This window comes from Pelobates fuscus, chromosome 13 (assembly GCF_036172605.1).
Source record: "Pelobates fuscus isolate aPelFus1 chromosome 13, aPelFus1.pri, whole genome shotgun sequence".
NCBI lineage: Eukaryota > Metazoa > Chordata > Amphibia > Anura > Pelobatidae > Pelobates > Pelobates fuscus.
This window is the reverse complement of record NC_086329.1, coordinates 94,907,417-94,921,649: the sequence shown is the minus strand read 5'-3', so window position 1 is coordinate 94,921,649 and position 14,233 is coordinate 94,907,417. Positions and strand designations below refer to the sequence as shown.

General features: G+C 45.5%; 1 protein-coding gene across 1 annotated transcript in view; it reads left to right on the top strand.

Annotated features, from left to right (window-relative positions):
• LOC134582960 (sodium/potassium-transporting ATPase subunit alpha-2) overlaps positions 1 to 14,233 on the top strand; it is an 83,139-nt gene that overhangs the window by 17,748 nt on the left and 51,158 nt on the right. Inside the window, exons 9-12 of the mRNA XM_063439684.1 lie at positions 2,309 to 2,577; positions 2,912 to 3,110; positions 4,321 to 4,430; positions 13,785 to 13,919. Of these exons, the coding sequence (XP_063295754.1) occupies positions 2,309 to 2,577; positions 2,912 to 3,110; positions 4,321 to 4,430; positions 13,785 to 13,919 (713 nt within the window). The remainder of the gene's footprint in view (positions 1 to 2,308; positions 2,578 to 2,911; positions 3,111 to 4,320; positions 4,431 to 13,784; positions 13,920 to 14,233) is intronic.

The following is a 14,233-nucleotide window of genomic DNA, read 5'->3' as shown; positions in this document are numbered from 1 at the left end:
TGCTGAGAGAGATACTTACCTTGCTGAGAGAGATACTTACCTTGCTGAGAGATATACTTACCTTGCTGAGAGATATACTTACCTTACTGAGAGAGATACTTACCTTACTGAGAGAGATACTTACCTTGCTAAGAGAGATACTTACCTTACTGCGAGATATACTTACCTTGCTAAGAGAGATACTTACCTTGCTGAGAGATATACTTACCTTGCTGAGGGATATACTTACCTTACTGAGAGAGATACTTACCTTACTGAGAAAGATACTTACCTTGCTAAGAGAGATACTTACCTTACTGAGAGATATACTTACCTTACTGAGAGATATACTTACCTTACTAAGAGAGATACTTACCTTACTGAGAGAGATACCTTGCTGAGAGAGATACTTACCTTACTGAGAGAGATACTTACCTTGCTGAGAGAGATACTTACCTTGCTGAGAGATATACTTACCTTGCTGAGAGAGATACTTACCTTACTGAGAGGGATACTTACCTTACTGAGAAAGATACTTACCTTGCTAAGAGAGATACTTACCTTACTGAGAGAGATACCTTGCTGAGAGAGATACTTACCTTGCTGAGAGAGATACTTACCTTGCTGAGAGAGATACTTACCTTGCTAAGAGAGATACTTACCTTACTAAGAGAGATTCTTAAAGAGATGGAAGTTTGGGACTGCACGTGTGTGTGGGAGTTATGTCAGTGTGGGGTGCTGCATGTATACAACAGGAGGTGTATCTAGGACTGTATGTGTGCAGTGGAAGTTGAGCATTTTGAGGTCAGCATGTTTTTGCAACAGCTTGTGTGTAATGGTAGTTCTTTTAGTGGTGGTGGGGATGTGATATAAGGTGTATGTGTGACTGCATGTGTATAATGAGAGTTTTTTTTTTTAGTGGTGGTGGGGATGTGACAGAAGGTGGATGTGTGACTCCATGAGTGTAATGGGAGTTGTTTCAGAGGGGTGGGTGATAGAAGGTGTGTGTGAGACTGAATGTGTATTATGAGAGTTGTGTCAGTGTAGGAAGCCTGTATGTAAGAGATTGGAGGCATATGTGGGACTGCATGTGTGTAATGTGAGTTCATACTAGTGGATGGAAACCATGGTCACTGATCCCTCCGTTCTTGCAAGTTTACAATAGCAGAGTGAATGGTCAGTGATATAGAATCCTGACTTGCAACAAATCATCAATTACCAAGGAGTTCTTACTCTGATCTGTACCCAGTGGAGGAGCAGGCTAGTTAGGGACCGTATGTTGGTCTAGTCATATGGCTACATTACCCAGGACTTTGACAGTCCTAGACGACTGGTTTGAAAGTAGATTGATTTTATGTCTCTAGTGGTCAGTGGTCATGGAAATCAAATCAGACAGGGTGTATCACATTAACTATTATGATGTTTTGTGATGATTTTGACCTCAAATATACAGATGGATGAGCAGGCATACATAGACCTCAACACACGTATAATGGCTGGAATGTCTGTCTCCTTATCCCCTTAGATATAATACAGTGACCATGGGCACACACAGTCTGTCAATAGCTGATCAGGAGATATCTATGAAGCTTATGTTGGGGTGCTCAGGCAATGCAGCTGAAGGGCATTGAGAGCATAGATTTCCAGCGTCTGTTTCATTCCAGGAATGTTTGTGCCTGCGCACAGTTGGGCGCTCCCTCTGTAGATAAGGATTAGAGAGCTTGTATCCTTCCAAAACTAACACTGGGTCAGGATTTCAAAACACACAGAGAGGATACTATTGTGGATGTGAGAACCCGCACAGAGGAATGAGGGTCTTTTGTATCCACTATGCTAAGTGGCCCAGTATGGGGCTTTTTAAAATTCAGCCCAATTCACGGGGAGAATGGCTGGATTTCAAAAGAAAAGTACATCAAAAGACGGGAGAGACAAAGAATAATGGTGTATTGTGTCAGTCAGTGATACTGACCAGCACAACCAATCTGAAGAACTAAACAGGTAGAAAGAGTTACCAGAAAAATCAGCATTTAAAAAGAAAAAAAAATCTTTAATAACATACATCAAATACGTTGCCTCTGATAATATTTCCTCCTTATACTCGGCATCTTCTTCCTGATTGGCGACTTTGTTGATATGTTTGGAAATAATTTGTTGATGACTGGTGCAGGACTCAGGAAACATGTGATAAAGCTTAGTGTTTCCTTTTTTTGAGAACCTGTCCACCTTCAGCTCATTGTCAGAAGTTAAAATGTAATGTGCTGTGATAGCCCCACTAACGCTTTGTTTAATGTAGACTAAAAACAACCCGTGTTTCATTTCAATCCTGCAGGTACAGCCAAGGGTATTGTCATAGCCACTGGAGACCGCACAGTGATGGGCAGGATTGCCACTCTGGCTTCAGGTCTAGAAATGGGCCGAACACCTATTGCCATGGAGATAGAACACTTTATCCACATCATCACTGGAGTCGCTGTCTTCCTGGGGGTCTCCTTTTTCGTCCTGTCACTTATCCTAGGGTACTCTTGGCTGGAGGCAGTCATCTTCCTTATCGGAATCATTGTGGCTAATGTGCCAGAGGGTCTTCTGGCCACTGTGACAGTAAGTAATACTGGGTTACCCCGAGTACTCCAAATTCTACATCCTTACCATGAAAAAATAGTCTTATCAGGTGTAGACTCTGGAACGGACTTGGTATAATCTCCAAGCAGTGTATTATAAATGTAAAAACAAGGGCAAATTCAGCACCTATGGGTAACTCATGGGGGCTTGGTTCCTAGAGATTATTTATTTCCGGTGTAATTAAGTTCAACGTAATTTTACTGGTTCTAATAGGTGTTAATATAATGGTCTCGTTGTTACCATTTAGAGTGTGAAAAACGTTGTAAACCCATATTTCTGATATCATCTTAATCTTGTTGTTTTTCACCAAAAGGTGTGCCTGACACTAACAGCTAAGAGGATGGCCCGTAAGAATTGCCTGGTTAAAAATCTGGAAGCGGTGGAGACCCTTGGATCGACCTCCACCATCTGTTCCGATAAAACAGGGACATTGACACAGAATCGAATGACCGTCGCACACATGTGGTTTGACAATCAGATTCATGAAGCAGATACCACAGAGGATCAGTCAGGTTTGGCCCGTTTCTCTCTAAAGGTTTTCTTAACCTCAAGCCATATGTATCACGATAATTCATACAGAATATTCATGGTTCAGAAAAAAAAGTCCCTAAAAAAACATTTCAAAATGCCCGAGGTTTATGTACCTAATTATACTGTTTTTTTTTTTGGGGGGGGGGGGTTTCAAACCTTGAAATCTGTAGGTAGTTTTATTTTACAAGTGTTCTAAAAATGCTCATTAATTAAACAATCATAGAATGTTCAGCCACCAAGAGATAGTGGTCACCCTCGTCAGGTTGAAACATTCAGATTCATTCTTAATAAACCATCGGAATACATTTCTTAAAGTCCGATAACTTGTTAATAATTGATCAATAAATTTATCAAAATCTAAACATTATAAATATGTTGTCCACGCAAGTAAAACCCACTTTGAGAGTCAAATTACTAATTGATTTCGGTGAAGCACAGCATGAATTAAATAAATTCTGAAGAATGTCCTGCTCCCTAAATTGAATGTCATAAGAGCTTCCATTGACAACAGCAGACTTAGAAATTGAATTTTACTCTGCTCGGTGCCTTCTCCAACTACCAAACAACCAAGGACTATCAAAATTGGCAGGTTGTGGTCAGTGATTGATTTGACTTTGGTAGTCGACTGGAAATCCTAATGTAATTTAATTTGCAAGTAAATTCTAATTACATTTCTAATACGCCTGTACAGAAAGGGAGGGTTAGCGTCCTACAGTATGGTAGTGTCCTACTATAATAGGTGGTCATGTGACATTATTACAAAACAATTTACATTTATCCGGAAAGAGGAGAGACTCAGGATTGGGTATTCAAGCAGCCTACCCTCATCTAATACTAGTGGAGCACTTAACCACCATATAGACTCTATCTATTACATTCTGTATAAAATGAAGAGAAATGCAGCTGAGTTGGTTTTAACAAATAAATATATTTAAATTCAACCTTTTGTAAAAAGATCTCTTTACATTTGAATAATACATTTATAAAAGTGCTTAAAGGACTTAACAAGCCCAATACAATACATACTCATGCTCATGTTTTATATGAAATTTCAGATATAAAAGATTGTGTCTTCTACAAAAACCCAAAATGGACACCCCAATTATTTTGCTAATATTTTTTTTTGTCACCAGATCACAAACACCCACTTCATCTATTTTGTTTGTGTCCTCTTTGCATGTCTGTCTACAGGTGCCACCTTTGATAAACGTTCCCTGACCTGGACTGCCCTGTCCCGCATCGCTGGCCTCTGTAACCGCGCTGTATTCAAAGTTGGCCAAGAAAACACACCTATCTCAAAAGTGAGACAGTTCAACACACACATTCGTTCTTCTTTATGTAACTGTTGCGTACAAAATTGGACATATAGCAGCATGATTTGCATTAGCGTACTCAAAAATGTGCCTTTTTTATTATTTACTCTATATGCAAATATGTACATTTAGCTAGTGTGTTTAAAATGAGTAGCAATAGATAACAATAGATTAACAATATCATAGTTACTACAGTTTGCTGTAGTGGTTATGGTACCAAGGGGTTCTCTGACGCTCCCACCCATAATTTGTGAATGGCTGGATGTCTTACCTGGGGTTCCCTGCTTCCACTACCAGTACCAGGGATCAAGACGTTCCTAAGCAGGTATATCAGTTAGTTCCTCTTGGCTGGGAGTGATCCCTCCAGGGCTTAGTTCAGGAGAGCTAAAGGACGTTCCTGCTTGCCAACTTCCAACACGCAGGCGTGGGAAAAAAAACAAACTGTTTGACTCCTTACAATGGCGGGAGGAGGGGTGCCAGGGCATTATTGACACAGCGTAACCACTACAATAAGCTGCAGTGGTTATGGTGGTTGGAGTGTTCCTTTAAACACAATAGGCTTGTTTCCAGCCATGTCACTAGTATCTACTATAAACTATTGTTTTCTATCGTTGGTGTTAATAGTCAGTAGATAATAGCGACCACTAAATACTGACAAGAATCCAACTTTGTTGCAACTACTGGAAATGGACAGATGGCTCACAGCATGCGACTCCATAATGTGAACTCCATATTGTAAGCCCTTACCGCTATGCCAATGATTGGGCAGGATAAATACGTCAGAAAAACACATTGAAGATATATTTTAAGCTATAGTCACACAAATAGTTTGGCCACCACAGAGTCAAGATTAAATAGTAACCATGTCGTAGATGACGTAACTGTTAATTGCAGAGAATCAGGATTCCAATGCCTTACTAGTTTTATAGCGATTAACACACACATCTTTTTTTAAGTGTTCCTGGACACCTAGGACCTTTTTCTCCATATAAATCTGTCAGCCTGTCTGAGAAGCATGCGGCCTGTTCTGTAAGGTTTGGCAAGCTTCCCCCATGTTGTGCAAAGATTTGAACTATTAGTGCTTGTAGCGGATTGGTACCGGGCTGTCCCATGACATGTATGAGAATAAGTGTATTTGGTCATATGGCTGGTTTAATGTGTATGTACATGTATAGAAAGCATGGTATCCGGGTATAATGACAGTTAAATGTATGTAAAGAATTGTATTCCTCTAGTTGTTCGGTAGAATCATTCAAATAAAACAAGGGAATGAAACTACCGAACAACCAGACCACCCAGGAATGAGTGTGCCTCCAATTACCGTTTGCAACAATGTTGCAAACAGGTAATTGGCAATCAGTGCAGTGTGGTCTTTGTCCTCTGGGTGGCCGCCATTCGGGAAACAAACACGTGGCGGCGGCCATCTTAAACTACCGAACAGCGGTGTTTTGCCGTCGAGTGTCTGGAACTAAAATCGGACACTTGACTAGGCAAACACCGCTGAGACCTCCATACTTCCAGAAATTCGTATGGAAACTACCGAATGACCCGCCGTTCGGTAGAAAGAGCCCCATAAACAAGGGAATTCATTCAAACCCTCTCCAGGCTCTATAACACAGGCAATTCACCTGTTTTCATTCCCTTGTTTGTGACCGACCGCAGGGCCAAAATGCATGGAACTGTTTTCGGATACTTTACCCATGCGGTCGGTCAAATCTTTGGAACCCCATATCTCACGAACCATTCATCCGAATGGGCTAATTTTTAAGTATGTTGGTCCCCCAGAATAGAGCTATCTGGGGATGTTGGATTTGTGGATGTACCCCAAGTATTTAGGGTACATCCAAAACTCGGGGAAAACTGTGTACACAATAAGGGGATTATGATGCTAGAGGAGGGGAGGAGATCTGTGGGAGGTTACTACTTAGAGATTGGATAATGTCTTAAGTGTTAGAACCTCCTCCCTTGCATGGGAGAGGGCTTTATAAGGAACTGTGGAATAAAGCTTGCTAGTCTACTCCTGAAACTGTGTGTCGTCCAGTTATTGGGATTGCGATGGGGATACTGCTGTATTACTTTACCTGCTGGAAACCTTGCCTATGGACTTAACATCACCTTGTTCCTGAGCCTCACTGGAATCTCTAGTGGAGAATAGCTGTGCAAGATCGGCTCTCCGCTACATTGGTTGGCAGCGCTGGGATCCAAACTCACAGAGGAACAAGCGTAAATGGAGTACGGATGGAGATTGATTTTTCTGCGCTAAAACGCTCCACGCTAAAGGACCTCCTAGAGGCAAGGGGTATACAAGCCAGCAATAAGAAGAAAGCAGTACTTGTTACAGAACTCATGGCAGAGTACAGAATGGAGGGCGATTCAGTTCCGGCACAGAGGGAGCCGGGAGGAACACCACAAGGATCGGAATTCCAGAGGCAGGTTCAGTTCAGGCTATCCTTTTATGGGGAAAACCCCCCAACAGAAATTGTTACCAGGACAATGGCCGAGGTACAAGAATTCATCCTAAGGACACAGGCACCAGAACAAAGCTCTGCAATTAATGTGCCACAGGAAGGTAAGCCTAAAATACCATACCAGGCGTTTAAAACATATGTGGAGGCAGAGGAAGATATAGACACTTTCCTGCAAGACTTTGAAAGACTGTGTGCACTGCATAAAATTAACGCAGAGGACTGGGTACCTATTTTGGCCGGAAGGTTAACCGGGAGGGCAGCAGAGGCATATCGGACTGTACCTAATGACGAAATAAGGAATTACAGTAAAGTGAAAGAAATTATACTCGCCAGGTATGCTATAACACCCGAGGCATACCGGCGGAGGTTCCGGGATCTAAAGAAAACAGAGAAGGACTCGCACGCAGAGTGGGCATGCCGATTACAGGGGGCAGCGCTCGGGTGGGTGCAAGCTAGCAAGGCACGTTCTATGGAGGATGTAATACAAATGTTGCTGATGGAGCAGTTCTATGAGGGAGTAACCAATGAGGTCCAGGAATGGGTAAGGGACAGAAACCCTACTTCCCTTACCGAGGCGGCTAGGAAAGCGGATGACTACCTGGATGCACGCAGGTCACAAAAACCTGCAGCTCCAAAAGCAACCTTTAAAACATTCGGGGGAAACAACTACACCCCAGCTCCACCGAGACCGCTACCACCACCTCCACCACCCGCTGCACAGCCCCGGTTCCGACAACCCACCGCTGGCCCCTGTCATCACTGCCAGAAGTGGGGACATTATAAAAGGGAATGCCCACAGCTACGGGACCGTTCCACCTGGATTCGTCCAGGCCCACCTCCACCCAGGGCGGCCGCAGCCCACCACTACCAGGACCTAGTCACCACCCCATATGGTTCCGCAGTCCCCATTACTACTGTGGAACAATGGGAGGTACTGCACGAGGCAGATCCGGTCCAGGCCAATGTGGATAATCTACGGCACCATCGACAGACGGTATATCTGAATGGTACAGCAGTCCGGGGATTACGAGATTCGGGAGCCACCATCACTTTGGTACAGAGCCACCTGATTTCAGATCAGGCAAAACTGAACAAAACTGTTGCCGTCCGGGTAGCTGGGGGAGCAGTGTTCCGGCTACCTACAGCAAGGGTACATTTACATTGGGGAGCGGGGGCAGGGGAAGTGGAGGTGGGGTTGATGCCACATTTACCGGCGGAGGTTTTATTGGGGAACGATCTGGGGAGGCTCACTTCTGCTTTTGAGCCCCAGTCACCCACCACAGGAGAGGTCAACCCTGTAGTCACCCGACAACAGGCCCGCACCCAGGACCACAACACACTGCCGGAGGTCCAGGTAAGCAACCCTACCCCCCCTCTAGAATGTGTCCCCTGGGCTCCACCTAATGAATTTGTAGCTGAAGTCGCAACAGACCCCACGCTTCAGGTGTATAGGGACAAGGTTGGCACGGGTTCCCCCGGGGCGGAGGGAGAGAAGTTTATCTGGGATAAACAACTTTTATACAGGGAAACAACCAAACAGATTACGGGGTTAGACCCGATAGCGAGGAGACAATTAGTGGTACCACAGCGGTACCGGGCTGAATTACTCCGGATAGCGCATGATATTCCGCTATCCGGACATCTAGGGGTTAGTCGCACCAGGTACAGACTAACCCAGAGTTTCTTCTGGCCAGGGATTAGCCAGGAAGTACGCAGATATTGCACGACTTGCGATACCTGCCAGAGAGTGGGAAAAAGGGGGGATCGCAGGAAGGCTAAACTTCACCCCTTACCCATAATAGAGGAACCTTTTAGCCGAATAGCGGTGGATCTGATAGGCCCCCTCAATAAAGTTAGCCCGTCAGGAAAACGGTATATTTTAACGGTCGTAGATTATGCCACCAGGTATCCAGAAGCAGTGGCTCTGACCAACATCCACGCTGAGACGGTGTCAGGATCGGGACAGGGATCCAACACGCAGAGTACAAAGAGTGGAAAGGTACGTATACCGGGCCTTAGAATGGCCGGACTAACGTACCAAGAGTAATAAAGAATAGTCAGAGACAAGCCGAGGTCGAGGGAACGAGAAGACAGATAAGCGAGAGACAAGCCGGGTCAAGGGATAACAGAGATAAGCAGGGTAGTACAACAAGCCGAGTCAAAACCAATAGAGCAAACTAGAATACCAGAGCACTGAGTGACTAGACAAGCTAGAACCACGACAGGGCAATGAGCTGAAGTGAGAAGTAAGCTTAAATACCCTGGCTCTGGATGGTAATCACGCCTCTGACAAGTACCGATTGGATATCGGACACTTGAGTGACAGGTCGCTCGTGATAGCGTCATGACGTCACGTATTGAGCGTCCCGCTAGAAAAGGATGTGGATTCCTCGCGGTCGGTGTTTAAGTGACTGGATGAACCGCGAGGAACGAAGGAAACAGCTCGTTTGGACGGATAAACTACTAAGTCTCTACCTCTTTTAGAGGTAGAGACCTCAGGTACCCTGACAGACGGTCGCGGATGCCCTCATGCGGATATTCTCCCGGATGGGATTACCCAGGGAGATTATTTCGGATCAGGGTACCCAGTTTACCGCAGAATTCACCCAACACCTCTGGAGGATCTGTGGCATTAAGCCTATTATCAGCGCCCCTTACCACCCCCAGACGAACGGGCTCTGCGAACGATTCAATGGTACCTTGAAGCAGATGCTCCGAACCTTCGCAGAGACCCACAAGGACTGGGAACGATTCCTGCCGCACCTCCTATTTGCATACCGGGAGGTGCCGCAGGAATCCACAGGGTTCTCCCCGTTTGAATTATTGTTTGGAAGGAGGGTCCGAGGCCCATTGGATCTTATTAGAGAGCATTGGGAGGGAGACCGGAGCACAGATGGCACTCCCATCCTACCATATGTGTTGGCCTTTCGGGACCGCCTAGAAGCGTTGACCAAGACGGTACGGGAAAACCTTCAGGAGGCCCAGACCCGCCAGCGTACATGGTATGATCGGGGAGCCAGGGACCGTAGCTTTCAGGTCGGGCAGAAGGTACTAATTTTAAAACCTGTCCGACATGATAAGTTACAGGCCGCCTGGCAGGGCCCATATAAGGTGGTGGAGCAAAGATGCGATACCACCTATATTATCGGCCCCTGCACAGGGACTGGGGGGCGACGCATGCTCCATGTGAACATGCTGAAGCCCTACCACGAGCGTACTGAGGAGGTAACCGCCATCTGTGCCCCTAACACGGAAGAGTTTGACAGCTTACCCCTCACCGATTTGCTGGGGGATGGGCAGCTGTCCGGAGATTTAGGGGAGGTTACGCTGGGAGATCGGCTGAGCCCACAGGAGCGGATCGAGGTACAGCAACTATTGGAAGAGAAACGCGACACGTTCTCTAATGTACCTGGATACACGCCTCTGGCAACTCACCGGGTCGAGACCCCAGGGCAACTACCCATGCGCCAGACGCCATACCGCATTCCAGAAGCGGTACGGGCAAACATGCGTAAGGAGATCGACGAAATGCTCCAACTGGGGGTGATTGAACCCTCAGACAGTCCTTGGGCATCTCCTGTAGTCCTCGTACCCAAGCGAGACGGTACGACCCGCTTCTGCGTGGACTATAGGAGATTGAACGAGAAGACTGTATCTGACGCCTATCCGATGCCCCGGATAGACGAGTTACTGGACAGAATGGCCAGGGGCCACTACCTCACCACTATTGACTTGTGTAAAGGGTATTGGCAAATCCCCCTGGCCCCAGACGCCATCCCGAAGTCGGCCTTTGTCACCCCATTTGGCTTGTACCAGTTTAAGGTCATGCCATTTGGGATGAAAAACGCCCCAGCCACCTTCCAAAGGATGGTGGATCGACTCCTAGATGGATTCCAGGACTATACATGTGCCTACCTGGACGATATTGCTATTTTTAGCAATACGTGGCAGGAACACTTAGCTCACATCGGAGCTGTACTAGATAGGATAAGGGAAGCAGGTCTGACCTTGAAGCCGGCCAAGTGTAGTATCGGCATGGCTGAGGTACAATACCTGGGACATAGAGTAGGGTGCGGTAAACAAAAACCCGAACCCGCCAAAGTAGAGGCTGTAGCCCAGTGGCCCACCCCTAGGACTAAGACCCAGGTTTTAGCGTTTCTAGGGACAGCAGGGTATTACCGGAAGTTTGTTCCCAATTATAGCGCCCTGGCCAAACCCCTCACTGACCTGACCCGTAAGAACCTTCCCCGCCAAGTAAACTGGACCCCGGAGTGTGAGCAGGCATTCCAACAATTGAAAAATGCACTGATAAATGCCCCTGTCTTGGCAGCTCCCAATCCAACTAAACGTTTTCTTGTTCACACAGACGCTTCTATGTTTGGATTGGGGGCAGTACTGAGTCAAGTCGGGGCCGATGGCGGGGAACATCCAGTGGCTTACATCAGTCGCAAACTGTTACCTCGAGAAGTAAGCTACGCCGCCATCGAAAAGGAATGCCTGGCTGTGGTGTGGGCCCTAAAGAAGCTACAACCCTATTTATATGGACAGCCCTTTTCCTTGCTCACGGATCACAACCCGTTAGTCTGGCTGAACCGGGTGGCTGGAGACAACGCCAGGCTGCTGCGCTGGAGTTTGGCGCTACAGCCTTTTGACTTTAATATCCAGTACCGGCCGGGTAAGCAGAATGGAAATGCTGACGGGTTGTCAAGACAAACTGACTTAGAGAAATGATCCGTGAGCCCCCGGACATCCCCAAGCCGATCCGTGTTGGATCAGACTGTGTATGCCGGCTTGTGGGCAAGGGGGAGCAGTGTAGCGGATTGGTACCGGGCTGTCCCATGACATGTATGAGAATAAGTGTATTTGGTCATATGGCTAGTTTAATGTGTATGTACATGTATAGAAAGCATGGTATCCGGGTATAATGACAGTTAAATGTATGTAAAGAATTGTATTCCTCTAGTTGTTCGGTAGAATCATTCAAATAAAACAAGGGAATGAAACTACCGAACAACCAGACCACCCAGGAATGAGTGTGCCTCCAATTACCGTTTGCAACAATGTTGCAAACAGGTAATTGGCAATCAGTGCAGTGTGGTCTTTGTCCTCTGGGTGGCCGCCATTCGGGAAACAAACACGTGGCGGCGGCCATCTTAAACTACCGAACAACGGTGTTTTGCCGTCGAGTGTCTGGAACTAAAATCGGACACTTGACTAGGCAAACACCGCTGAGACCTCCATACTTCCAGAAATTCGTATGGAAACTACCGAATGACCCGCCGTTCGGTAGAAAGAGCCCCATAAACAAGGGAATTCATTCAAACCCTCTCCAGGCTCTATAACACAGGCAATTCACCTGTTTTCATTCCCTTGTTTGTGACCGACCGCAGGGCCAAAATGCATGGAACTGTTTTCGGATACTTTACCCATGCGGTCGGTCAAATCTTTGGAACCCCATATCTCACGAACCATTCATCCGAATGGGCTAATTTTTAAGTATGTTGGTCCCCCAGAATAGAGCTATCTGGGGATGTTGGATTTGTGGATGTACCCCAAGTATTTAGGGTACATCCAAAACTCGGGGAAAACTGTGTACACAATAAGGGGATTATGATGCTAGAGGAGGGGAGGAGATCTGTGGGAGGTTACTACTTAGAGATTGGATAATGTCTTAAGTGTTAGAACCTCCTCCCTTGCATGGGAGAGGGCTTTATAAGGAACTGTGGAATAAAGCTTGCTAGTCTACTCCTGAAACTGTGTGTCGTCCAGTTATTGGGATTGCGATGGGGATACTGCTGTATTACTTTACCTGCTGGAAACCTTGCCTATGGACTTAACATCACCTTGTTCCTGAGCCTCACTGGAATCTCTAGTGGAGAATAGCTGTGCAAGATCGGCTCTCCGCTACAGTGCTTAATGCAGCCCCTGACCACCACCAAGAGCAGAGAATAAGCTACTCGCCAAAGCTGAATTTATAGTCATCAATGGCTAGTGGGCAAGTGGAAATTTTGATAGCTAGTGTATGCATTGTCCAAACAGAAGGACCAGTTAGAAAACACAGAATTTATATTCTCAAAAAATAGACACTGGAAGAAGGGCAATCAAGATGGAGAATCAGGAAAGGGTCCAATGATACGTTACATAGTTACATAGCTGGAAAGAGACTTGCGTCCATCAAGTTCAGCCTTCCTCACATATGTTTTTGCTGTTGATCTAAAATAAGGCAAAAAACCCAGTTTGAAGCACTTCCAATTTTGCAACAAATTAGGAGAAATTTCTTCGTGACCCCAGAATGGCAGTCAGATTTATCCTTGCATCAAGCTGTTATTGCCCTACATTGAAAAATTATATCCTTGAATATTTCGTTTTTGCAAGTATGCATCCAGTAGCTGTTTGAACATCTATATGGACTCTGATAAAACCACCTCTTCAGGCAGAGAATTCCACATCCTTATTGTTCTTACAGTTAAAAAAAAAAAACCTTTCCTTTGCCTTAGACGAAATCTTCTTTTAGTCTAATTTTAGTTGTTAACAAGGTGACTGTCAGACAGGTGTAAACATTGCAGTTTCTTAAAGACAAAAAAACATGTTTTACATTGCAGGGTTGAAATGATAGGGCGACTGCACGCAGGTTATTTCATCTGGGTCACTTTAGAGGTCCATTAAAGCACAACAATAGCCCAGGTTTTGTCAGTACCCTCACTGGAACATAACTGGGAAATGTCTACATATTGCATTGTTGATGTGCCTTGGGACTGGGTTGAGAACCACTGGTTCATGGTACCAAGGGCTCTTGGTTTGGATCTGAATATATCAGTGTATATAAACCCTTCCGCTCTCACAATAGATTAATTATTGCCCTTTTAAAATGCAGAAAGAAACTGCAGGGGATGCCTCTGAGTCTGCCCTGCTCAAATGCATTGAGCTGTCTTGTGGATCTGTGAAGAAGATGAGAGACCGCAATCCCAAAGTGGCTGAAATTCCATTTAATTCTACAAACAAGTACCAGGTGAGCACCAAATCCTGATTATTATTATTATTATTTTATTATTTATATAGCGCCAGCAAATTCCATAGTGCTGAACAATGGGTGGACTAACAGACACGTAATTGTAACCAGACAAGTTGGACACACAGTAACAGAGGGGTTGAGGGCCCTGCTCAATGAGCTTACATGCTAGAGGGAGTGGGGTATAGTGATACAAAGGGTTTAAGCAGGGGCATACCTAGAGCATTTGGCACCCAGGGTGGATCCTGTGCTTGGCACCCCCTCGCCCTCTCGCCCCCCAAAATAAAAAGCCCTGTAAGTTTTTTTAAATGTTT